We start from the raw sequence: 26,562 nt of genomic DNA on the forward strand, positions 1-26,562 counted from the left end.
GGAGTCACACGCCTGGGCGCGGGATGAAGCCTAGAGACCCAGGAGCCAGGGGTACAGGAGAAGTGCGCTGCCGCACGCCACGCCTACCCGGAGGAGAGTGAGAAGAGGGCGGGGCGCCTCCGCCAACTCCCCGCCCCGCCTCGCCCACCTCGGCGGCTGGCTTAGGCCGAAGGGCGTGGATGGGAGAACACCACTGAAACACCGCCCCCGGCCAACCTTTGTCCGCAAAACTACGGAGCACCGCAGGGCCCAGCGAAGCCCGGTTTCCGCTCCGTGGAAGTCACGTGACAGAAAGTAGTCTAGAAGAAGCGGAAGTGGTGTGTTCGTGGAGGAGGAGGCGGCGGCAACAGCAACCTGAAAGGGGGAGCCTCGTGGAGTCGGGAAGAGCTAGGAGCAAGATGAAGGTGAAGATGCTGAGTCGGAACCCGGACAGCTATGTCCGCGAAACCAAACTGGACTTACAGAGAGGTGAGACAAGTTAGTCGGGAGTCCGCCAGGCTTGGGTCTGGCCTCGGCTTTCACCGAATAAAGCTGGAGGGGAGCCTGGTGTTCCACTCTCGTTCTTTTCCTGTTCCCTTTCGCCAGGGCATAAAGCCGTTCTGGTACTGGGTAGCAGAACCCTTGTCTTCAAGTACTTTTTCTAATAACTCTCTCTAGTGGTAAGAGGGAAAGTTAGTTATATAGGGAAATGATTCCACCTCCCCCTTTCCAGCTGCTGCTCCCTGATTGTTCTCAGGTTCCTGTTGAAGAAAAGTGGAACTTGAGTGAGCCAAACTAGTGGATTGAAGGATTTAACAATTGAGAAGACCTTTAAACCTTTCCCGTTGCTCTAACTTTTGGCTAATTTACTCCTTAAAGTTACGTCCTTCTGGATGTGGGAAGAGATAAAGGTGAACCGTAAAGCCATCAGTCCTCTCTTAAAAACTTGTGGAGAAGTTTGATGTGGGAATGGCTAAAATGAAATTAATGAGCTTTATTTTTCTGTTACTGGGTGTCTTGTTCCCCCATTAACATGCTGACTGCTTATGAATTATAACTCGTGATACCTAAATGACAAGGGACCATCCATGTATGAACAGACTATTCTAAGCGAAGAGAATAACAGGTGCAATGCCTTAAGGCAGGAATAAACTTAAGGCATAAGAAAAGGGCCATGTCTTCGGAGTTTGAGTCAGGGGTTAAGCCGTAGAAGGTGAGGCTGGAACAATATTTCACTATCATTGAGTCGTGGAGATTTTATATATATATATATATATTTAAAATGAGCAATGATAAGTAAATATATGGTCTCTGCTCACAAAATGTTTACAGGTTAAGTAACAAAACAGTAATGCTTCTAAAATGTAAATTAGGTTGTGTCATTTGGACTTAACCTCATCCCTATTCCTTGAACTTGGTCCCATCTTCCTCTTCAGTTTCACCAGTGATTACTTTTCCCACAACTAGCTTACATTTACTCTTGCCAGTCTGAGTGCATTTCAGTCATTCTCTTTGAGGCATCCTGTGTCACAAGCCCTTACCCAGTTTCTCTCCTAGCTCTGGGAAGCTTTCTCTGAACAATAGTCTTTCCAAACTTATCCCCTGCAAATTTCCCCCCATCCTGTACACACTTAAGCACTCTCCTTCTATGCTTCTGTCACATATTTTTATACTAATATCAGAGTTTTTATTACATTGCCTCGTTATTATTGTGACTATCAGTCTTTCCCATCAGACTGAGCTTGCAGAGAGTGGTACAATCGTATTTGGTTCTATACCCTGTATTTAGACATCACCTGGTACCTAGGAGTTGCATTATTAATGTCTGAATGAAGGAATGAGTGAATGACTGGCTGGTCACAGAATCTTGAGGTTAGGAAGTTATTAGTTACCTGATCTTGTTATTAAGGATCTTATTTCTTATAACATCTTCCTATTTCTTTATAGTTTCTGGATGGAAGTGTTAATAGATAACAAAATGAAAAGATTGAAGTATTGGAGCTCTGTGAAACATAAAATAAGGAAGACAATTCCATGATTTTCTGGTAATTTCAGAAAGGTTTTGGACAAAGGGTCTTCAACTTTTGTATTCTCCACAGTGCTAGGCAGAGACAGTGTCCCTGATACAGGTTTTTTGAGTAACAAATAGAATGATTAGCTGAGGAAGGAAATATTAAATGTGAATTATTTTATTAAGAGGAATCATTCTTATTTCAGTTCCAAGAAACTATGATCCTACCTTACATCCTTTTGAGGTCCCACGAGAATATGTAAGAGCTTTAAATGCCACCAAACTGGAACGGGTTTTTGCGAAACCGTTCCTTGCTTCCCTGGATGGTCACCGAGATGGAGTCAGTTGCTTGGCTAAACATCCGAAGAGTCTGGCTACTGTCCTTTCTGGGGCATGTGATGGAGAGGCAAGTGTCACTCTAAACGTTGATATTTTAAACTAAAAATAGTTATATTACAAATGTTCTTCCTTTAGTTGTGCGTTACTGTGGGTTTTAACTGTTTTGATTTTATTTTTCTATGTTCTGTTTTCTTTTAATTCTCAAGAGTAAATTCTATTTGAATTGGTAATTTCAGTAGTTTCTTATCTAAACCTAAGATATTTAAAATGTATAACTTAAGGCTATTTGACAGTAAGTAATAGGGCATGTTTACAGTACAGATATTTAACTGTGAGTTTTTTCCCACAGAGGATGTTATTAACAATTCAACACTTAATTTCCCCACTCTGGCAAAGAGAGAAAGCTTTGAAACACTTTAAACTAGAATCAACAGAGTATTTAACAGGTTCAGTTTTCTGTTTGTTGATGTTCTTATCCATAGACATTGCATTATTTTAATCTAGAGGATTTTGTCTTTAGCTGTCTGGTAGAGTGATTTACAGCCTTTTCAGTGTTGAATTTATTTTTCTTGGAATGTACTCCTGTGCCTGAACGTTTTTAATTTATAAGTCACTGAAATTTCCTAGTATGCTTTATCGTAGGTTAGAATTTGGAACTTAACTAAACGAAAATGTATTCGTATGATACAAGCACACGAAGGTTTTGTACGAGGAATATGTACTCGCTTTTGTGGGACTTCCTTTTTTACTGTAAGTATAATGCAGTTAAATCATTAACTCTTTTCAACATGTATAAGACTGATGTAATTGAATATTTTCTGAGTTCATTTACATGGTCCAAGGCCCTTTCAGAGTTTCACAATGCAAAATAACTTACTAAAACTTGGAAAAGTCCTGGTTTTCTTTATGTAATCCAGCCTTTTCCATACTTTTTAATCTTTTTATACATAATTACTTAACATTATTACTGAACTAATATTCTATAGGACACTCAGAAGTGGGATTAAAACAAGATGAGTAGGGACTTCCCTGGTGGCACACTGGTTAAGAATCCGTCTGCCAATGTAGGGGACACAGGTTTGATCCCTGGTCTGGGAAGATCCCACATGCTGTGGAGCAACTAAACCCGTGCGCCACAGCTACTGAGCCTGCGCTCTGGAACCCGTGCTCCGCAACAGGAGAAGCCACCGCAATGAGAAGCCCATGCGCCAAGAGTAGCCCCCGCTCGCCACAACTAGAGGAAGCCTGTGTGCAGCAACGAGGACCCAAGGCAGCCAAAAAAAAAAAAAAAAAAAAGCCACTTTGAAAACAAAACAAGATGAGTAATTTGTACTCCTTTGTCTGTTATTAATATATCATTGGATTTTTGTGTATGATAAAATATACATAACATAAAATTTACCATTCTAACCATTTTTAAGTATACATTTCAGTGGCATTAAGTACATTCACATCATTGTACACCATCACCACTATCACCTTCCCAGACTGAAACTCTGTACCCATTAAATACTAACTCCACATCTCCCACACCTACCTCCCACCCCCGAGCTCCCGGTAATCACTGTTGGACTTTGTGTTTCTCATTTATTTCACTTAGTATAAAGTCCTTAAGGCTCATCCATGTTGTAGCATGTATCAGAATTTCTTTCCTTTTTAAGGCTGAATAATATTCCATTATATGTATATACCACATTTTGTTTATCCATTCATCCATCAGTGGATGTTTGGGTTATTTCCAGCTTTTGGCTTTTGTGAATAATGCTATCATGTACAAATACCTGTTCAAGTTCATTGAAAGCTTTTTAATAGGGGAATGACAGAATCTAAGCTGAGCTTTGAGATTTTGACAGCAGTAAGTGATCAGTTTGGAGGCTGTTTTAATAGTCTGCATAAGCAATAATAGTCAATCCTGGGGAGTGAAAACAGTTGAAAGTAATTGTTAGGTTTAGAAACATTTAGAAATGGTTTTATGGAGGTATAATTGACATATAGTACTGTGTAAGTATAAGGTGTACAGCAATAATGATTTGACTTACATGCATCATGAAATGATTATCACAGTAAGTTGAGTGAACATCCATCATCTCATATAGATACAAAATTAAAGAAATAGAAAAAAGATTTTTTTTCTTGTGATGAGAACTCTTAGGATTTAGTCTCAACAACTTTCATATATAACATACAGCCATGTTAATTATATTTATCATGTTGTACATTACATCTCTAATATTTATCTTATAAATAAGTTTGTACCTTTCACTGCCTTCATCCAGTTTCCCCTTCCACCTATGGTAACCACAAATCTCATCTCTTTTTCTCTAAGTTTGCTTTTTTGTTTTTGAAGTATAATTGACCTACAGCACTATGTTAGTTCTTGGTGTACAATATAGTGATTCAATATTTCTATGCATTTCAAAATGATCACCACAGTAAGTCTAGTTATGATGTCACCATATATATAGATACCCATAGTTATTGACTATATACACTGTACACTTATTTTGCAACTGGAAGTTCATACTTCTTAATCTCTCTCACCTATTTCTCTCATTCTCCCACCCCCTCCCCTCTGGCATCCACCTTTTTGTTCTCTATATTGATAATTCTGTTTCCATTTTGTTATGTTTGTTCATTTGTTTTTTAGATTTCACATATAAGTGAAAACATACAGTGTTTATCTTTCTCTGTCTTATTTCACTTAGCATTATACCCTCTAGGTCCATCGATGTTCTTGCAAATTGCAAGATTTCATTCTTTTTTTATGGCTGAGTTATATTCCATTGTATATATATAACACATTTTCTTTATCCATTCATCTGTTGATGGGCACTTAGGTTGCTTCCCTGTCTTGTATTGTTAATAATGCTGCATTGAGCATAGGGGTGCTTATATCTTTTCTGATTAGTGTTTTTGTTATCTTCCAATAAATACCTAGGAGTTGAATTGCTGGGTCATACGGTAGTTCTATTTTTAATTTTTTGAGGAATCTCCATGCTGTTTTCCATAGTGGCTACACCAATTTCCATCCCCACCAACAGTGCACAAAGCTTTCCTTTTCTCTGCATCCTCACCAACACTTGTTATTTGTTGGCTTTGATAATAACCATTCTGACAGGTGTAAGGTGATATCTGATTGTGGTTTTGATTTGCATTTGCCTGATGGTTAGTAATGTTGAGCATCTTTTCCTGTACCTAATTTGCCATCTGTTTGTCTTCTTTAAAAAAATGTCTATGCAGAGCCTCTGCCCTTTTTTATTTGAGTTGTTTTTTTGATACTGAGTTGTATGAGTTCTTTGTATACTTTGGATATTAACCTGTTATTGGATATATCGTTTGCAAATATCATTTGCCTTTTCATTTTGTTGATAGTTTTCTTTGCTGTGCAAAAGGTTTTTAAGTTTGATGGAGTCCCATTTGTTTCCCTTGCCTGAGGAAACATTTCCAAAAAAAATTAGTAAAATCGATGTTTACCTAATATCTTGAACATATCTGCCACATACCAAAGTCTAAATTACCATAGTTTTTTGCCTTGCTTTCATTTGGGCTAAGGCGCCAACAGTTCTACCCACCATTTCTTTCACCATCTGTGCAACTGTCAGCTTAGTGAAAAGACAAGCAATGCCTTTACTAACATGAAAATAGTCTCAACCTCCTGGACCCCTGAAAAATTCTCAGGGTCCTTCAGAAGTCTACACTTCACAGTTTGACAACCTCTGACTTAATAGTTTCTGGAGTTTTGTGTCTTGCAGAGAAGGTCTTTACCCATGCCAAGATTTAAAAATGCCTTCTCTCTAGTATTTTTTATGGGTTTTGTTGCATTTTTTACCTTTAAAATTACCTGGAATTTTATTTTTATATAAGATGTCAGATTGTTTATTCTAATTCATTTTTCTCTCCAATTTGAAAAGTCATCTTTATTACAATAATGCAGTTTTTGCCATGTTTACGACCTAACTTTGTTTCTACGCTACTCTTCTTTTGCTCTGCTCATGCTGTTTTAAATTTTATGTACTTCATGTGTTTGTCACAAATCTTTACTGTAACAAGGTGGAACATAAATGCATCAGTAAATACAGTACTGGAAGAATATGGTATGTGTTATTTTTTAAACTGAGAGGTTTATAATTTGATGTATGTGTTGGCAAGTGTACAGTTTATAACTTGTTCATTATCATCATGATCATAAATATTTCTAGGTTGGTGATGACAAAACTGTGAAGCAGTGGAAAATGGATGGACCAAGCTATGGAGAAGAGGAGGAACCATTGCATACAATATTAGGAAAGGTACAAAAATAAATTGACCCATACTTGGGCTATTAGAATTCTTCTCTTTTACCTACAATTATTTCATAATTTTAATTTCAAAAAAGATATAAATAAGAAATCAGAGACTTTAGGCTGCAATAATTGACCTGTTCTAAGCAACATTTAATGCAGTGAATGTCCTTTGCAGTTCAAGAATTTGAACAGTTCTTCGGTGTTCATTGCAGTAGGGTTCAGTTTCTGTTTTTAGCTAGAGGATGCAGTGAAATATTTCCTATAGCAAGAACATGGGAGGAAATCTGTAAAGGTCAGAAAAAAGTGCTTCAGCTTCTGATTTATATCATCATGGATCTTTCACAAAGCTCAGAATTTCTTACTTGAAAGAATTCTTTAGGAAATGAATAAATGCAATAGTGTGGTTTTTGTATAAATCTTACTTACATTTCTTAACATTCTGCAAATCAGATGATATGGTTTAGTTATAGCTTAATAATTCAGATAATTTGGCCTACCCATGTTTTTTAATGCTTATGTTTTGATACTAAGTGAAATTCTGGAATTAGAATTAATCTTTAAATATCGCATCTTTAAAATCTTTTTGTCATTTCAGTATTATATTTAGTATATATTTAGGTTCTGCTTTTCAGGTTTCAAGAAGTTCTAAATGTTCTTTCTTTAGATGAGGGGTCCAGCCCATGATCAGGGCCTTCCTGTGTTCTAATGGTCGATCTAAGTGTTCTTGAAGGGACGTGGAGGTGGGATATTCGTATGAAATGGAAATAATTTGCTGATGGTAAAAAATTAGTAATTCGTAAAACAAAATTGGCTTCGTTCTTGTAAAATGTCTTTTCTCTAGGAGTTCCAAAGATTTTTGAAACATTTAGTGTTACCCCTTCTCTGTGGTATTGGGGGTTAATTCTTATTATGGAAAAGTTTGTAAGACTTGCCTTGATGAATAGAAAATAATTCTAAATCTGCGGATGCTGATAAGAGTTCTTAAAAGCTTAAAGTATTGGCTAAATAGTTCCCTTTAATTTGCTTTGCAGACATTTTTTGCCATACATTACGAAGGGAGACTTTAAGCTGGTCCTGAATAGATGAGTCGCATATTTTTAAGTAAATAATACCAAATTTATGAGATTTTATTGCTTTTAACAGTCTTAGCATCCACGCTCGCCAATTTTATTTCTCCCCATAAATTTTAATGCAGTTGTCTGTATCTGTGTTTCTGTCCTGGGAATCAGTACTTCATATATTAAATGTGGAATTAAGTTTTTTAGAAATTACCTTTGTGTTTCATTAGTTGGTTCCAAGATCCTTCAATACCCAATGATGACTTAAAAATTACTTCAGTGATATGTATTCAAACTTAATTAAATACATCCCATGTTAACATTTTTCTTTGTTCCCAGAATGTGTGATAAGAAACATCATTTCTTATGGTAGAGTTTTCTCTTTTCAGTGAGGGCTTCAAAGAAACTTCTTTGTGAACTGGGATTTTCTTAAACAAATGAAAGTGTAGAGAAATATATGTAAAATATTCTGTAGATTTGAAGTACTAATGAAAAGACTCATCTATAACAACATCTTTGCTTTAAAAGACAGTATATACAGGAATTGATCATCACTGGAAAGAAGCTGTTTTTGCCACATGTGGACAGCAAGTAGACATTTGGGATGAACAAAGAACCAGTCCTATATGTTCAATGACTTGGGGATTTGACAGTATAAGCAGTGTTAAATTTAACCCAATTGAGGTAATGTTCCTTTTTGAAATATGTTCTGCTTATTGTTTTCTTATTATCTAGTAATTTTAGCTCTGTTTAGGAAACTTTTGAATGTATGATACAGGAATTTTCTGAATTTTAATGGTGTTCTAGCATTTGGTCCATTTTCCAGATTATATCTGAGTTCTTATACCTTTGGTCAGGTCTTGACATGTTTGCCTACAGTTATAGTCCCAGATACTAGTGTTCAGCACTGTTAAGAGGTGGGTGGGTGCATGTGCTCGTCGGGGTAGAATCTAAGCACACACTGTCCTGTGAAACTCCAGTTTTATTTGTGCCTTCAACACTCGATGTTCCACAGATTAACATCTTTGTACCTTTAGGAAAATGTTAATTTTTCTTAACTCTCTTGGAGGTCAGAAGAAGGAGTGTTGAGCATTGTTTTCTTTAATTATTGGTATGTGGCAGGGGCACCAGTGTTTCAAAATAATATGAATGGTTATTTTTGTACTACATGATAATTAGTTATATTTTTCTTTGCTCAAAAGTCTGAACTGTGATTCCGAATTTCTTCCAGATCTAACGGAAGAGTTAGAGATAAGCCTACTTTTTTTTTACAAATTTATTTATTTATTTTATTTTTGGCTGCATTGGGTCTTTGTCGCTGCGTGTGGGCTTTCTCTAGTTGCGGCGAGCAGGGGCTACTCTTCGTTGCGGTGTGTGGGCTTCTCATTGTGGTGGCTTCTCTTGTTGTGGAGCACGGGCTCTAGGTGCACGGGCTTCAGTAGTTGTGGCTCGCGGGTTCTAGAATGCAGGCTCAGTAGCTGTGGCACACGGGCTTAGTTGCTCCGTGGCATGTGGGATCTTCCCGGACCAGGGCTCAAACCCGTGTCCCCTGCATTGGCAGGCAGAGTCTTAACCACTGCGCCTCCAGGGAAGTTCCTACTTATTGTTTATTCAGGTCTGAATTTGGGAAAGGAGGCTTCCCTGAAGGCAAAGCTATCCCCTGGACTCCAGACTTTTCCCTGAGCTTTTCCTGAATACGTAACAATTGATGAACTCATTTTCCAGAAGACTCAGTAGAGATGGCTTTTCCTGCAGAAAGAAAAGGAAATCACTGCATGTGTAAGCTGATTTTAGAAATTATCAGGAGATTATCTTGTTAGATGGTATCAGAGAAAATCCTGATCTTCAGGTTTTACACTCTTAGAGACCCTAACTGATAAAAGGAGGAAAAAAGGTTAAGTCAGAGTAGCAGCGTATTAAGACTGAGGTGCTGCAGTGTGATGTGAACTTGGCTTTGAGGTGCTGCTGAGAAGTCAGTCAGAGGATGCCCTCCTGCCTCCAGCACACACCTGCATATACACTTCTGGGAGAGGCTGCAGGTCTAGAGCAGGGGTTGCCAAGCTATGGTCTATGAGCCCACTGCCTGTTTTTGTTAAAAAAAAAAAAGTTTTACTGAAACACAGCCGTGCCGTGCCCTTTTGCTCATTTATTGTTTGTAACGGCATTTGCACTACAAAGTAAAGAAAGCATTGCAGAAACCATATGGCCCACAAAGCCTAAAATACTTCCGTTCTGGCCCTTTACAGAAAATGTTTGCTGTTCGCTAGTACAGGGTATCTGTCCCTACTATATCTTCCTCATCCATCCTCTGTCTCCCTTCCCTGTGTTCCCCTTGGTTGTAGAAGTGAGATATGGCATGAAGGGGCAAGCCAGCTTTGCAGAGCCAGCCCAAGGTGACACTAGGCAGAAGCAGGTTACAAACGCAACTTGTGGGAACATTTTATGTCTTACTTGTGGTGGACCTAGGCTGGAACTGTATTTCCTGCCAGCATGCCTTTGTATTGACCTTATGCAAGTCACAGTTTTTCTTTGTATTTGTTTATTTTTAAAATGAGATTAATTATATCTTCCATTGTGCGTCATAGGTTTGTTGTAAGCGTAAAATGTGATAATATATGTGAATATTTTTAAAAGGTGCTCCCCAAATTTAAGATGGTGGTGTTACTGCTATTTAAAAAAATAAACAGGAGGAACAGACAGATACTGATTCCTAGTTCTCTAAAGGGTAAACGAGATCTTTTGTTTCTCTGTTTTGGTGAACACCTGTGTCAGAAGAGCTGATGGCCAATTCTAAAATCATAATTAATTATTAGTGATGACCTAGCAACCATGTTTTTCAAATTTGCCTGTATAAAAACTCTTATTTGTTCAGCTGTGTGTGAATGTGTGTTTTATTAACCTACGAACTGACTTAGTGGTAAAAGCAAATGGTGTGCATGTCTCTTACCCTGTATTAAACTTAATGGAAGGGGCATGTTGCTATGAACAAATGGAGTGTATTTGTCTCCTAATCATTAATAATTAATTTTCTGTTAAAATATTGAAGCCTAGAATTTTCATGAAGCCAAAAGTTTATGCTGAGCAGCGCTACATTTTACAGTATGAAAGTCAGCTTTCCGTCTAGGTAGAATTTTTTGCTTTGTTAAAATTAAAGTCTTTACCTTTAGAAACAGAACCTGGTCAGACTTTGGAGTGACATAGTGAGAAACTAAGAAAGGTTGAGAGGAGTCACTAACTAGGGGAAAGGCTCCGAGAAGAAGTGGTTTAAGAAGGAGGGTTTTGGAAAGAACTGAGAAGAGATCGTGATGGTAGCATTGGCTTTATGAGTTTTATTTGAACTATATACACCCATGTAGTAGGAGCTAGCAGGCCATACAGCTGCTTAGTAAATAACTCTTCTAGTTCCTCTTAACGCTTGCAGTAGGAATAATAGAGGCAGGAGCCAAGAGTTGTGTCAGGAACCATGGGTGAGGAGGAATGGTACTACAAAGGGTGGGATTTGGGACTCCACTGGTAGGTAGATGGCTGATTTTCACTTACGCCAAGGATTATGTAAGCACTTAGCACATTTATAACTGACTTACAAATATTTTAAACATCTTGGAACAGTTGGACAAAGGACACACCTAGTTTATACAGAGAGTTAGTAAACATGAGGAAATGTTTAACTGCTAATAAAGCAGTAATTTATATAGTAGGCCCTCCATATCCACGGGTTCTGTGTCTGTGGTTACAGAGGGCAAGGGACTCGTGCATCTGTGGATTTTGGTATCTGTGGGTGGTCCTGAAACCAGTCCCCCACAGATGCCAAAGGATGACAATATATAGGAAATATTGCCATACAGATATTATTTTTAAATGGCACTACCTATTGCTGCCCAGTTGCAGTAAAATTAATATATTTCCACATTGTAATGTATATTGGTACAGCTCTTTGGAAAATAATTACTGCTAAATATCAAAAGCCATAAAATTGTTCATACTTTTTGATTGAGTAACGCCACTACTAAAATCTTACCCTTAGAAAAAGAAGAGCTAAATGTATGCAAATGTTTTTTGAAGTGTTATTTATAATACTGAAGAACAGGAAACAGGTCTAAGTTGAAGAATGGATAAGTAAAATATGTTGTTTTAAAATAGAATGCAGAATTATCTGTACATTATCATCACAGGCATCTAAAGTGAGTATTTAACAATGAAAATACTTGGCTTAGGTTGCTGAGATTATGAGTGATTCATTGTACCCTCTGAAAATGGACTTTAATGTTATAACTTTGTATCTTAAACATAAACATTGAGGGTAATTAAATCATTTGTTCACTGAATGGACATGGTTTGCAGCCAAGCCTAGCTTTTAACTGATGATTGTTACACTTATTTTTAGACATTTCTCTTGGGAAGTTGTGCTTCTGACAGGAATATAGTACTATATGATATGAGGCAAGCTACTCCTCTGAAAAAGGTGAGTTTCAATTTGTCTTCTGCTTTATACAGTTGTTAATGCATCCCCCTGTAAGTGGAGTGACTGAAAATATGGAGCAAATGTTTTTTCAGAATTTAAAAACTCTTTAATAGAGGTGTCCTTAGAACCCAAAATGATCATAATGGCATTCTCTCAATTTCCTGTTGCTTGTTAGAGACCCTTAAATTTCCATGAGGTACTGTATCCTAGTCTTTGTGTCTTCCATAATGCCAGCAGATTTTAGGCATCTAGTTTGTACTTACTGAATTGGAAGTTCTTAAAAAAGTATTGCATCCTGTTACATCAGGCCCTGTGATTATCATATGACACATATGGTATTTTATTCCAGAAAGTTTTATAACTAATTCACATAACCACCTTTATTTGTTTAGTTACATGCCAAGGGGGTTGACGTTTTAATTAGACAAGCTCTATCCTGTTCAAGGTGTCAGATTTCCCAACAGTTCTAAAGCAGTCATTCCAGGATTTAGATATCAAAGTTAATACAACCTTAAGGTGATTCTAGAGAGGGAGAGAAATATTGTTGGTAAAGAGGGGAGTGCCATTATAAGTAAAAAGGTATAAAGTTGATTTCAGGTGGTAGAATTGAGAGAGAGCAAGAAGAGCTAGACCTTGTTCATGTGCCACAGGTCCGATGTCCACACGTAACAAATGTTTTTAATATTTTTGTTGTTCCTAATAGGTAATAAATTCAGAAATATTAGGAGTAGAGTATATTCCTTGAAGTTTGAACTAGATAAATAGGATAATCTTTCCAAAGTATACTACCACTCCAATCATTTCACTCATTCATGTGATATGGAGGGAAGATCCTGCATGAACTTTGGTGTTAGACTTTAAGCAGGTAACTTAACCTGTGTTTCTCCTGTGAAATGGTGGTATTAATAGCTACCTTGCAGCCCAATGGTAAGAATAAAACAAGATACTTAAGCATTTAGCAGAATGCTAACATGAAGTACTAGTTTAATAATAGTAATTTCTACCTCCTTCACTCCTCCATTCTCGGTTGTTAATAATAGTGCTTCATTATTTTTAGGTTGAAGAAAAGAACTGTAGCTCTCAAGCGCCTCCAAAATCTGGTCCCAAATTGTATTCCATTTATTTATTTGCTTTAGTCAGTAAGGGTTTGTTACACGTATGGCACGTTGATGGATGCAGACATGCTATTTTCTATTATTTCTCTGTTCTACCTACTAGACTATCAATGTTTCTTTTCTCTTTTCTCTCCGTAATGTAGCTGTTCTCGTTCAGGGGTTGTACCACCCCACCAAGTATATTTTTGGAAGTGTGGGAGGGACATTTAAGAGACTGTTACTCGCATTTAATGGGCCGGCTCCCGAGAGGCTAAATATCCTCCAGTGGACAGTCACACACAACAAAAGATTATCCTGCCCAGAATGTTCCTTTTGAGAAACATGATAATATTTCTGGACCTTCACAGATCAGCTCAAATCATGCTTATCTTTTGAAACCTTTCTTCTCCACTTTAACCCTAAGCTCACCATTAATTTTGCCCCTGATTTGATACTTAATTATTTGCTGCTTCACTGTTTATATTTTAACTCTTCTTAATGTGTATCTCATTTTCCTGACTAAACTATAAGCTTTTTGAGGTCAAGGGACCATTTATTACGCATTTTTATATTTTTCAGTATTTAGCACTGCCTGTGTGTTCAGTAAACAATTATTGATTTTCTTTTCCTATTGCATTGAGTCAAGTACTGTGCACATAATAGGTGTTTACTAAAGTACTTGCTTAAATCAATGAGAAAAGAAGGAAGGGAAATGAAGTGGGAATTTATCCATTTTAGAGGGACTTAATTTCATAGTAATGGGTTAGCGTATGCTTCTTTTCTTAGGTCATCTTAGATATGAGAACAAATACAATTTGCTGGAACCCTATGGAAGCTTTCATTTTCACTGCAGCAAACGAAGATTACAAGTAAGTTTCCCCTCTTTAAAACTTACTTAATTTCTATCAGAAATAACTCAGTTGTATGTCTTACTAATGAAATATGTTTTCCTAGGTAGTATTCCTTCATATACTCTAGAAAATTGCTGTTTGTTTTGCTAAAAAAAAAATATTTCCCAAATTAAAGAAGTGCTTCTTAAAAAGTATTTTCAGTTTTCAAAATGATACAGACCAGGGATGATAAACTGTGATTTGTGGACCAAATCCTGTCTGCTGCCTGTTTCTGTAAAGTTTTATTGGAGTATAGCCACATTTATTTCTGTATGGAATATGGCTGCTTTTGTGCTATAATGCCTGAGTTGAGTAGTTGCAACAGAGACCATATGACCCACAAAGCCAAAAATGTTTATTATTTGGCCCTTTACAGAAAAAATTAGCTGATCCCTGACATAGACCATATAAATAATGGCTGAATCATACATGTTTTAAGAAACTAAAAATATCTGCCTACAAAGTGTGTAGCTCTTCAGGTAGTTGACACTCATGTGGTCATGTTATCCGCTACCACTATTACTTTGAGACAGAAGGAAAAATAAAGTTTCAACCTTTACCTTAATATTTGCAGATATATTATTCTGTGACTTCATATATGGAATTTTATGATTTCTTATATACTGCTTTAAAACTTGTTGAAGCATTTGTCATCAGCTAACTTATTTTATCTTTGCAGTATCCCTGTAAGGTGGATAGGACATGTATGTTATTCCCTTTTTACAGATGAGGCTATTGATGTAGGGAGTTTAATCTCCTGATGAGGAAAGAGTGTCTTATTCATCTTTTTTTATCCAAGCATTTATTGTAGTGCTATGCATATGATGGATTTTTAATACATGTTTTTTGGGGAAGGTGGAAGTTTGTCATTAGATTGTACTTTAGATCATCTGTATTTAAGTTCTTTGTTCTTTCTACTACTCTTATTTATGAAAGCATAAGTTAGCTCAGAAATAGGACTTATTACATGAAAACATCTCTTATGACTTTCCTGTACTAAAAAGAAGCTCAGTTGGACTCTCGTTAACTAGCAATACCAAACCACATTAATTGAAGCCCTTTTTAGCCTTTTTCTCATGTAGAAATTAAAATAGAATTTACTAAAAAACAAAATTTTCTAAAACAAACCTGGTTCAGAGCCAGTGCCTTAGATAGGGACTGTAAAGCAGTTGTCAACTCAGAAATTTAACCTCAAAGATCAGTATGACCTTGGCTGACAATCCTGTGGTATGTTTGAAGATTATGAAAGAGAACAGTGACTTGTCTCTTGATGAGAATTTCATGGTATTTGGAAATTTGTATCATTAGCATCAGTGACTTTTCATAATAATCGTATTTAAAAATATTCTTTTTGAAGTGTTAGGTCTTTTTCTGTTGTTTTGAAATAATTTTAGGCTTACTGAAAAGTTACACAAATAGTACCAGTCAGCCAGTTTCCCCAAATGTTAATGTCTTACATCCCCACAGTTCAGTTAGCAAAACCGAGAAATTAAGATTGGTACACGACTATAAAGTACAGACTTTATCCCATCACCAGTCTTTCCACTAATGTTCTTTTACTGTTCTAGGATCCAGTGCAGGATCCCACATTGCATTTGATTGCCATGTCTCCTTAGCCTGCTCACTCTGTGACTTTCTCAGTCTTCACTTTTCTTTCATGACCTTAGTACTTTTGAGAAGGACTTTCTTGTCAATTATATTGTAGACTGCCCTTAATTTGGGCTTAGCTGGTGTTTTCTCATTATTTCATTGAGATTATGCATCTTTAGCAAGAATACCACAAAATTGATATGCCCTTCTTGGTGCGTCAAATCAGGGGTACATAATGTCAGTGTATCTTATTATATTACTGGTGATGTTAACCTTGATCACTTAGTTAACGTACTGTCTGCCAGTTTTCTCCACTATAAAGTTACTATTTTTTCCTTTTGTAATTAATACATGTCTTTGGGGAGATACTTTGAAATTATGTGGATATCTTGTTTCTCCTCAAACTTAATCTTCACATCTGGAAGTATTTTGATGTTGGGAACTTGGTCACAGTAATGCTATATTACTACTCTCCATCATCCATGTTGGCTCATTTGAAGCACTGTTTTTTTAGCTGTTGATTAAGAATTTTTAAACCTCGAATATCATGAAGTCATTGTTTTTGCCAATTGTGCGCAAAGTATAGTTTTCTAATTTTAATATACCCTTTGAAAAGCTGTGCTCACTCTTATATATCACTGATGGAGTATAAACTAGTGCAAATTCACTGGAAATGATTTGTCAACTCAAAAGACTTAAAAATGCTCATGTCTTTTCTACTTGTAGGAATCTATTCAGATCTAATTGAATCTGCCCCATTCAATTAAAAATTAAATATGAAAAATTAAAATTTCATTTAAGAATTAATTATAGTAAAATGTTGGAAACTTTATTAATAAATAGATTTATTTAAACAAATAATTATTTTAACTCATATTTACTTATGAAAACATTAAAATAGTCTCATTATTTAATGGGTAAATGTTCATAATATGCTACATGAAATATCAGGATATAGAGCTTTATACAGTATTATCTTAATTTTATTAAAAGGTGCATAGTTAAATAGTATAGTGAAAAGATTAGAAATAATTACACTGTGCTAACTGACTTTCTCTGGGTGGTGGAATTAAAGGTAGGTTTTGTACTCTTCACACTCTTTTGAAGTTTGCACATTTTCTACAATGAGATTTATGTTTATAAGGTTGAAAGTGTGTAAGTGTAATCTTAAGGAATAATAAAAACTTGATATTTTTCCGTATCCCTTACCTGCTGTGTAAAGAATTGAGCTATTTATTTAGATGTGCATTATTTAGCCAGCAGTCTTATTTTCATTAGTGTCTCTTAGTACTACATAGGCATTTTTTAATAGAAATTGGTATCAAATAATTAAAAATTCTTTTACAGCTTATATACTTTTGATATGCGTGCACTGGACACTCCTTTAATGATACATATGGATCACGTATCTGCGGTGCTTGATGTGGATTACTCTCCTACTGGGAAAGACTTTGTGTCTGCTAGTTTTGATAAATCTATTCGAATCTTTCCTGTGGACAAAAGTAGAAGCAGGTATGTTACTACCGATAAACATTTGTTTTTGTTTGATTTTTTTCCTTGTCTTGATCATTTATCTTTTTTGAAAGGTTATTTGGTTGTGTGTATATGATGGAGCTCACACCCAGGTGTTGTGACTTGGGGTACCAACTTCCACTGCATCATCTATGGGTAAAACATCAGCCTACTGGGCAGTTTCTTCATTGAACAGGATATTATCTTTATATAATTTGTTTATATGAAATCTTAGTGTTTGCCTTAGAGCAAAACCTTTTATTTTAGAATGAGTTTTAAGTGTTTTATAGTAATTTTTTTTAAAATAAAGACTTTATTGTTTTAGAGGAGTTTTAGGTTTACAACAAAATTGAGAGGAAGGTAGAGAGATTTTTCATATATTCCCAGCCCCTACACATGCAGAGCCTATCCCATTATCAGCATTCCTCATGGGGTGGTACTTTTGTTACCTCACCAGAATGTAAGATGAGCCTACATCATAATCACCCCAAATCCATCGTTTACCTAGGGTTCACTCCTGATATTATATATTTTATGGGTTTGAATAAATGTATAATGACATATGTCCATCATGATACTATCATAGTATTTTCACTGTCCTAAAATACAGTAAACTTAAAATTTTTTTTTAATTTGATAATGAACAACTTAGATAAGGTTTTCCCTAATACAGTTTAAGAGCAGTTAATAACAATAATACCTTACATTTGTTATTTCTTATTTCTTTTTTATTTTTATTATTATTTTTTTTTGCGGTATGCGGGCCTCTCACACAGAGCCTCTTCTTTAGAGTCACACAGCTCTTTTTTTGGTCATAGCCAATCTGCTTGTCTAACTCTTTGGTATTTTTACTTGTGATAGTTGCATCTTTCTCCCCTCTAATTTGAGGAAACCATATTAATTCCTAACCCTTTTTGTATAATCATGAATTGCTAGCAAATAATTGTCAGCATCGTCATGTGTATGATTAAAAAAGTGCTTGAATTGGAATCAAAAGCATACTGAGTGGGTGTTCTGGTGACTTTGATCTTCATTCCATCATCTCCTGGGGTTGGTTCCTATATGGCTGTTACAACTAACTTGATATTCTCCAGACTGTCATGAGTGGTTTGTTGGGAACTGTTCAGTTAGGCCCAAGGCAAGGTTGAGAGTTTCCATTCTTCTCACCTCTCTGGAAAATATTAAGAATCAAGAGAGTGTGGCCCTCCATCATTTTTTGGCACCAGGACCTCCAAAGGTAGTAAGTAGGACAATACTTTTCTAACATTATGCATAAACAGACATAAAGAACAAAGGAAGAGTATGAGAAATGGGAATGTTTAGGCACCTATGATCCCAAGAGCCCTGCAGCTGAGCTCCAGCTGAATTGTTCTGCAGCCAGTGTGGGCAGTTAAATGCAAGTCTAGTTAAAAGCTCAAATTATTCCAAAACTGTATGAAGTGAGGAGTTCTTATACCCCGTTTCCAGGGAATTGTCTCCTGATGTCATTTGGAGATTTTGTAATCATAATTTAATATGTGTTACTTCCTGTTGGGTTTAGTTATAAATGGTATTCCCTCTGACCTTCGTCTGCTTGAAAGCTGCTTCTGGTTTGTTTCTGTGGTCTGCTCTAGTTTCCTATCATTACAAACATCAAATAACACAGGCAATCCTTTGAATGATACATATATATATATATTTTTTTTGTGGTACGCGGGCCTCTCACTGTTGTGGCCTCTCCCGTTGCGGAGCACAGGCTCCGGATGCGCAGGCTCAGTGGCCATGGCTCACGGGCCCAGCCGCTCCGCGGCATGTGGGATCTTCCCAGACCGGGGCACAAACCCGTGTCCTCTGCACCGGCGGGCAGACTCTCAACCACTGCACCATCAGGGAAGCCCAATATGTATTTTTAAAATGTTTTCCTTTGAAAGATCTTAAAGTAGTTAAATTGTATTTTAAAAGTAAATTTTGAGTAGGTTTTCAAAAAGTACAGTTAAATGAATATTTGAAGGTAAGCTTCTGTTGGGATTTCATTCAGTATTTACTTAGCAAACAAGTAAATTCAATTGCATTCACACGGAACAATTCATTTATCTTGACTACGTATATAAAGAATTTAAGTTTTTAAATGTATTTATCCCCAAATAGTATAACTTATAATGAACTCTATGTATCTATTTTAAGTACAAGCATAAACATATCTAGAAGTTAAGAACCCTATGTAGTTTACCATTAAGGAGGATTCTAAGTTGGTTAAGTGACTAACCATTGGATTTGTCTGGTCTAATACATGAACTGATCTAATACATGACTAGGTTATTTTTAATGGTTACCAAAGCCTAATTGAATTTCCTAATATTTAAATTCAATACGTCGCTTTGGGAAAAAAGACATCTTAAATAGGTAGAGGTTATAAGAATTGAGTCTTGTAAAAGCAGAGCATTGAGAGAAGAAAAAGCAGTGTCTCATCTACTTTTCCTTTTAATAGGATGTTTTTTCTAACCATACTCTCTTTTAGAAATAAATTTCTTATGGTCTAGCTACATGGTCATTCAAGAGCTCAAAATGTATCTGTTAGAAGCAGTATAATAGACTAGTTTTGTGAGTGTACTTCAGAGATGTTTTTATAGATATGAAATCTATTTGATTTCATCATCACATACGGGTTTTCTTTTACTGTGCAGAATTTGCTGAGCGAGTTTCCTTTCTCTCAGGTAGTCTGCATTTTGAATCACTTAATCCAGATATGGAAACTTTATTTCGCTAGAACTCTCATCCTTTTATTTTTTCTGACCTTGTCTTTTACTTGCTTTTTAATGCTCTGCTTAACACTTCCTAATATAGTATCTTCTGTAAATTCACTTAGTATGTTTCACAGCCTTCCAATAGGTATGATATTTGACATCTCCATTTATTAAATGATCCTTACCTCATCACTTCTGTAGCCCTCCATTTCTTTTCATATATGTAAATCATCAGCTCTCACTTCAATTAATTGAGCTTTTTATTTATTTTTTTGTGGTACGCGGACCTCTCACTGCTGTGGCCTCTCCCGTTTTGGAGCACAGGCTCCGACGCGCAGGCTCAGCGGCCATGGCTCACAGGCCCAGCCGCTCCGCGGCATGTGGGATCCTCCCAGACCGGGGCACGAACCTGTGTCCCCTGCATTGGCAGGCAGACTCGCAACCACTGCACCACCAGGGAAGCCCAATTGAGCTTTTTAAACAATTTGACCAAAACAGAAATCAGACATTAGGATCAACATATCAGGATGTGCTCTTAGAGTGCCATTGCATTTATTTTTCAATGAAAAGAAACTCCCAAAAAAGTGTGGTGGTTGACCTTATTGTTACAGAATTACTCCAGCGTCAACATATTTTATTTGTGTTATATGCCCTCAGTTATTTTGTGATCTTTTCTGGGCATCTAGTTTTGCTTAGTTTGTTTATACTTATTTTTCTTATTGGATTATAACATCTCTGAGGGCAGGAATTTTTAATTCCCCAACACTTAGAATAGAATCCTTTTAGATTGGTCCCATAAAAATACATTTAAATGAATTTTAATTTCTCTTTTATACTCTTTTAGGACTCAAAAACGTTATCCTGATACTTGATAGGCAGTGGTTAAAGAAAATCTGTACCAAAATCCTAAGAGTTGTAACTTAATTCCTCTTCTATAGGGAAGTCTATCACACAAAGAGAATGCAACATGTTATCTGTGTAAAATGGACTTCTGACAGCAAGTACATTATGTGTGGATCTGATGAAATGAACATTCGTCTGTGGAAAGCTAATGCTTCTGAAAAGTTGGGTGTGGTAAGAGACCCCATTTTCTTTCATTGTCATAAAGCTAGTTTCTAGATTTATTGAATATCATTATATTATAAAGAGAATTTATTTGAAATGCGTTAGTTGTGATAGAAAAGGCTAGCAACAAAACAGGGTTGTATTGAGGTTTACTTTTTTCATGTCAAAGGCATCTTCAGAGGCCTTTGTTTTTTGTTTGTTTGCATGGCTTCTGGGGTCTTAGTTCCCCAACCAGGGATTGAACCTGGGCCCTTGGTAGTGAAAGCACTGAGTCCTAACCACTGGACCGCCAGGGAATTCCCCCAGAGGCTTTTTAAATTAAAATGTTTGATCATATTTGAGCCTTCTTGTTTTTTTGTATTCTCCTTGAGGTGGGGAGAGAAGATGTAGGGACTAGAGGCTTAGAACGTAGAACGCCCATTTCTTCTGTTAAAGGAATAGTAATCAGGCAAGTCAAAGGCTGCAAGTCTCTGTGAGGTATTTTAATATCAAAGAGACAGTGAAACACTTAAAAAAATACACAGCTTCAGACTTTTAAAAAAGACTCAGTGAAAATATAACAAAATTACCATTGGCTATATACCTCTGGGTTGTGAGTAATGGTTAATTTTTGTTTGTTCTTAATGTTTTTTTAAATGTCTCATGTTTTCATACAGGGTATTTATAACTGAAACAAATATTAAGAAGGAAAGGTTAAGTGTGGGTTATTTTCTACTTAGCTCTGGAAGGAAAATCAAGATATGATAAGTAGTAATTAAAGATAGTTTTATTTTAGGTTTAATGATTACTAAGTACTACACTATGCCTAGGTTTCAGTTCATCATTAAATGTTCCTCTAAATCATATCATCCTTAACAGTTGTTAGACGAAGGCTAGTTATTATGGCATCAGACGCTTTCTTTTCTGTTTCAGAAGTTTTTTTTTTTTTTGCGGTACGCGGGCCTCTCACTGTCGTGGCCTCTCCTGTTGCGGAGCACAGGCTCCGGATGTGCAGGCTCAGCGGCCATGGCTCACGGGCCCAGCCGCTCCACGGCATGTGGGATCTTCCCGGACCAGGGCACGAACCCGGGTCCCCTGCATCGGCAGGCGGACTCTCAACCACTGCACCACCAGGGAAGCCCCAGAAGTTATTTTTACAGAAAAAAAATTTTTTTGAGTGATTCATTTAAGTGCTTTTACTATGCCTAGAGTGGTCCACAGAGCCCAGCTCCCTTGGCACTGCTCTTTTTCACTTGGTGGCATCCATCTACATTGTAGGCATGCTGCCTAAAAGGAGATTCAGTGCTCGCAAACCTGGTATCACTAACATAACCTTGTAAAGGGTATAGTTACATTAGCAATTTTGGTCGCACATCATGAAAATTTAGTTTTTTGGGGAAACGTTGCTCCTAACTTTGTTGTACTGAAGCAAAACAAACACACCATTCATTAAAATATCAAAATGCATTTTTTCAGCTTACGTCACGAGAAAAAGCAGCCACAGACTATAACCAGAGATTAAAGGAGAAATTTCAACATCATCCTCACATAAAACGTATTTCTCGTCACCGACATCTACCAAAATCTATCTACAGTCAGATTCAGGAACAGCGCATCATGAAAGAAGCTCGTCGACGAAAGTATGTTTTGGAGCATTTGACTCTCTCTCAGTACCCTTTTCTAACTCCCCGCCTTGCGTCTCACCAAAAACAAACAAAAACGTGCCTTTCAAGGGAATAGTTTATGTGCTGTTGTGCATCAGAGGTGTTTTTTTGTTTTTAATTGGGGTATAATTGATTTACAATGTTGTGTTAGTTTCAGGTGTACAGCAAAGTGAATCTGTTACACACATATATATATATATCCACTCTTTTTTAGCTTCTTTTTCCATGTAGGCCATTACAGAGTATTGAGTATACAGTAGGTCCTTATTAGTTATTTGTTTTATATAGTAGTGTGTATGTGTCAATCCCAGTCTTCCAATTTATCCCTACCCCCAATACCCCCCGGTAACCATAAGTTTATTTTTTACATCTGTAACTCTATTTCTGATTTGTAGAAGTTCATTTGTAGCCTTTTTTTAGATTCCACATATAAGCAATATCATGACATTTGTCTTCCTCTGACTTACTTCACTCAGTATGAGAATCTCTAGGTCCATCCACGTTGCTGCATATGCCATTATTTTGTTCTTTTATGGCTGAGCAATATTCCGTTGTATATGTGTACCACATCTTTATCCATTCCTCTGTCATTGGACATTTAGGTTGTTTTCATGTCCTGGCTATTGTAAATAGTGCTGCAGTGAACATTGGGGTGCATATATCTTTTCGGATTATGGTTTTCTCAGGGTATATGTCCAGGAGTGGGATTGCTGGTTCATATGGTAGCTCTATTTTCAGTTTTTTCAAGGAACCTCCATATTGTTCTCCATAGTGGACATACCAGTTTGCATTTCCACCAACAGTGTAGGAGGGTTTCCTTTTCTCCACACCCTCTCCAGCATGCATTGTTTGTAGATTTTTTGATGATGGCCATTCTGACCGTGTCCTGAGGAGGTATCTCATTGTAGTTTTGATTTCCATTTCTCTAATAATTAGTGATGTTGAGCATCTTTTCTTGTGCTTTTTAACCATCTGTATGTCCTCTTTGGAGAAATGTCTAGTTAGATCTTCTGCCATTTTTTGATTGGGTTGTCAAAGGTGTTTTTGAATACTTCTCTGGGCCTTTTTCCTTTTCCTGATAAAGGGGGAGGCAATGGTCATCTCACATGGTGAGAATTTTCATTACCTATCTTTGAGCATATGTTTAAAGGGCAAACAATGTCAGTGACTTATATCAAAATAAGAAAATGCTTCTGCTCATGCTAAAAAACTATTATAAATGGAGAATGTTTGTAAAAAATAATTTCCAACGAAGCTGGAATTAAGAGGTATTGTGTATTTTCCAGCTTAAAGACTGCCAAGAACATTTGTTAGATAAAAATTTGTCTAATATGCTTCATCATAGCATTTGGAATCTAACATTTTGGCTCTAAAGCGTAGCATTCCACCATCACCACCATTTCCCCTGTGGAATATTCTTCTCCATGCAGTCTTTGAATTCATGTGAAGTATTATAGAAATTCTAAGACAGAGTTCTTTTTTTCTTTTAATTAGACTATTCAAATGATTATTTTGTTGTCTTTGGGTAGATGTTGGGCTTGAGTCACTTTTAAATATTTTAACAACTGCAGCAGGTTTTTAAAGTTAGTAAAGGACGCCGATAGTTAGTAAGAGAAAAAGCTAATAAATAAGTTAACAAAACTTGATTTCTAGCTGCTTTTTACCTAACCTCATTGTGAAAACTTTTTTTTTTAATAGATGGTTTTCCAGTGAAAGAAAATGCCTTGTGATTTTTCTGAGGAAGTTTTCTTTGGTTAAGATGATTTCTTGTAAACTTGCTTATATTTTGTGTATTTTGTTTTATTTCTAGGGAACTGAATCGTATCAAACATAGCAAGCCTGGATCTGTGCAGAGGGTGTCAGAGAAGAAGAAACGCGTAGTGGCAGTTGTGAAATAATCTTTGGTATTCCTACCAATACTGATGTATAAGTATTTGTTATGTTTTCACTTGTGAACTCTGCAAATAAAAGTACTGGCTCTAGTATAACAACGAATGTTATAGTTGTATGTGTAGAGCTTAATCGTTGCACATTTTTGCTATCCTGAAAAATTATCTTTAAATGTGACCTGGTCAATAAGACTATCCAACATTTTATTCCTGATCTTCTTTCTTACTGCATTAAAGAATACAGTATTTACAAACTAACTTACTTTTTGCTGTTAGAAATTGCAGATATACTTTCGCTTTGATTTGTTACTTTAGACACTCTACGTTTGAATTTACATTTAAGACCAAACACCTCTTTCGTTACCTTTTAATATTACTTTAGATAATTATTGCAGTGATTCTTCCTAGGATTCCATAAACACATAGAAGCATTATGTCAGAACTTTTTTCATTTGAATTTATTTTCTGTGCTTTATTTATATTTGGCTTTTTGAGACATTAAAGATATCAGCCTACATTTATATAACTGTTTTTTTTTACATCCTTATTGGATTATAATTGCTTTACAATGGTGTGTTAGTTTCTGCTTTATAACAAAGTGAATCAGTTATACATATGTTCCCATATCTCTTCCCTCTTGCATCTCCCTCCCTCCCACCGTCCCTATCCCACCCCTCTAGGTGGTCACAAGGCACCGAGCTGATCTCCCTTGCGATGCGGCTGCTTCCCACTAGCTACTATTTTACATTTGGTAGTGTATGTATGTTCATGCCACTCTCTCACTTTGTCACAGCTTACCCTTCCCCCTCCCCATATCCTCAAGTCCATTCTCTAGTAGGTCTGTGTCTTTATTCCCGTCTTGCCCCTACGTTCTTCATGACCTTTTTTTTTTCCCCCTAGATTCCATATATATATATTAGCATACAGTATTTGTCTTTCTCTTTCTCACTTACTTCACTCTGTATGACAGACTCTAGGTCCATCCTCCTCGCTACAAATAACTCAATTTTGTTTCTTTTTATGGCTGAGTAATATTCCATTGTATATATGTGCCACATCTTCTTTATCCATTCATCTGTTGCTGGACACTTAGGTTACTTCCATGTCCTGGCTATTGTAAATAGAGCTGCAGTGTACATTTTGGTACATGACTCTTTTTGAATTATGGTTTTCTCAGGGTATATGCCCAGTAGTGGGATTGCTGGGTCGTATGGTAGTTCAGTTTTTAGTTTTTTAAGGAACCTCCATACTGTTCTCCATAGTGGCTGTATCAATTTATATTCCCAGGAACAGTGCAAGAGTATTCCCATATAAGGGAAGTTTTCAACTATAATCAAATATTTTCTCAGTCCCTTTCTTTTTCTCTTCTTCTGGGACCCCTATAATTCGAATGTTGGTGTGTTTAATGTTGTCCCAGAGGTCTCTGAGACTGGCCTCAGCTCTTTCCATTGTTTTTTCTTTATTCTCTGCAGTAGTTATTTCTAATATTTTATCTTCCAGGTCACTTATCCGTTCTTCTGCCTCGGTTATTCTGCTATTGATCCCTTGTAGAGAATTTTTAATTTCATTTATTGTGTTATTCATCATTGTTTGTTTGCTCTTTAGTTCTTCTAGGTCCCTGTTAAACGTTTCTTGTATTTTGTCTATTCTATTTCCAAGATTTTGGATCATCTTTACTATCATTATTCTGAATTCTTTTTCAGGTAGACTGCCTATTTCCTCTTCATTTATTAGGTCTGGTGGGTTTTTTCCTTGCTTCTTCATCTGCTGTGTGTTTTTCTGTCTTCTCATTTTGCTTAACTTACTGTGTTTGGGGTCTCCTTTTCACAGGCTGCAGGTTCGTAGTTCCTGTTGTTTTGGTGTCTGTCCCCAGTCGCTAAGGTGGGTTGTGTAGGCTTCCTGGTGGAGGGGACTAGTGCCTGTGTTCTGGTGGATGAGGCTGGATCTTGTCTTTCTGGTGGGCAGGTCCACATGTGGTGGTGTGTTTTGGGGTATCTGTGGCCTTATGATTTTAGGCAGCCTCT

General features: G+C 36.6%; 1 protein-coding gene across 1 annotated transcript; it reads left to right on the forward strand.

Moving 5' to 3' along the window:
* The first annotated feature begins 177 nt into the window (after positions 1-177).
* On the forward strand, positions 178-24,977 carry DCAF13 (DDB1 and CUL4 associated factor 13). The gene is made up of 11 exons (XM_007465314.1): positions 178-468; positions 2,197-2,396; positions 2,972-3,079; positions 6,529-6,618; positions 8,199-8,354; positions 12,055-12,132; positions 14,013-14,095; positions 17,054-17,218; positions 20,880-21,015; positions 22,462-22,625; positions 24,460-24,977. Exons 1-11 carry the CDS (start codon positions 399-401, stop codon positions 24,545-24,547), a joined length of 1,338 nt encoding a protein of 445 aa, XP_007465376.1. The 5' UTR covers positions 178-398; the 3' UTR covers positions 24,548-24,977.
* The last annotated feature ends 1,585 nt before the right edge of the window (positions 24,978-26,562 follow it).

The sequence above is a fragment of the Lipotes vexillifer genome, unplaced genomic scaffold (assembly GCF_000442215.2).
Source record: "Lipotes vexillifer unplaced genomic scaffold, Lipotes_vexillifer_v1.1 scaffold1586, whole genome shotgun sequence".
Lineage (NCBI taxonomy): Eukaryota > Metazoa > Chordata > Mammalia > Artiodactyla > Lipotidae > Lipotes > Lipotes vexillifer.

Coding starts and splice junctions, on each gene's coding strand:
- DCAF13 (XM_007465314.1), top strand. CDS start 399: ATGAAGGTGAAGATGCTGAGTCGGAACCCGGACAGCTATGTCCGCGAA. Junction 3,080..6,528: donor GTGGGACTTCCTTTTTTACT/GTAAGTATAATG, acceptor AAATATTTCTAG/GTTGGTGATGACAAAACTGT. Junction 17,219..20,879: donor GTGGACAAAAGTAGAAGCAG/GTATGTTACTAC, acceptor CCTCTTCTATAG/GGAAGTCTATCACACAAAGA.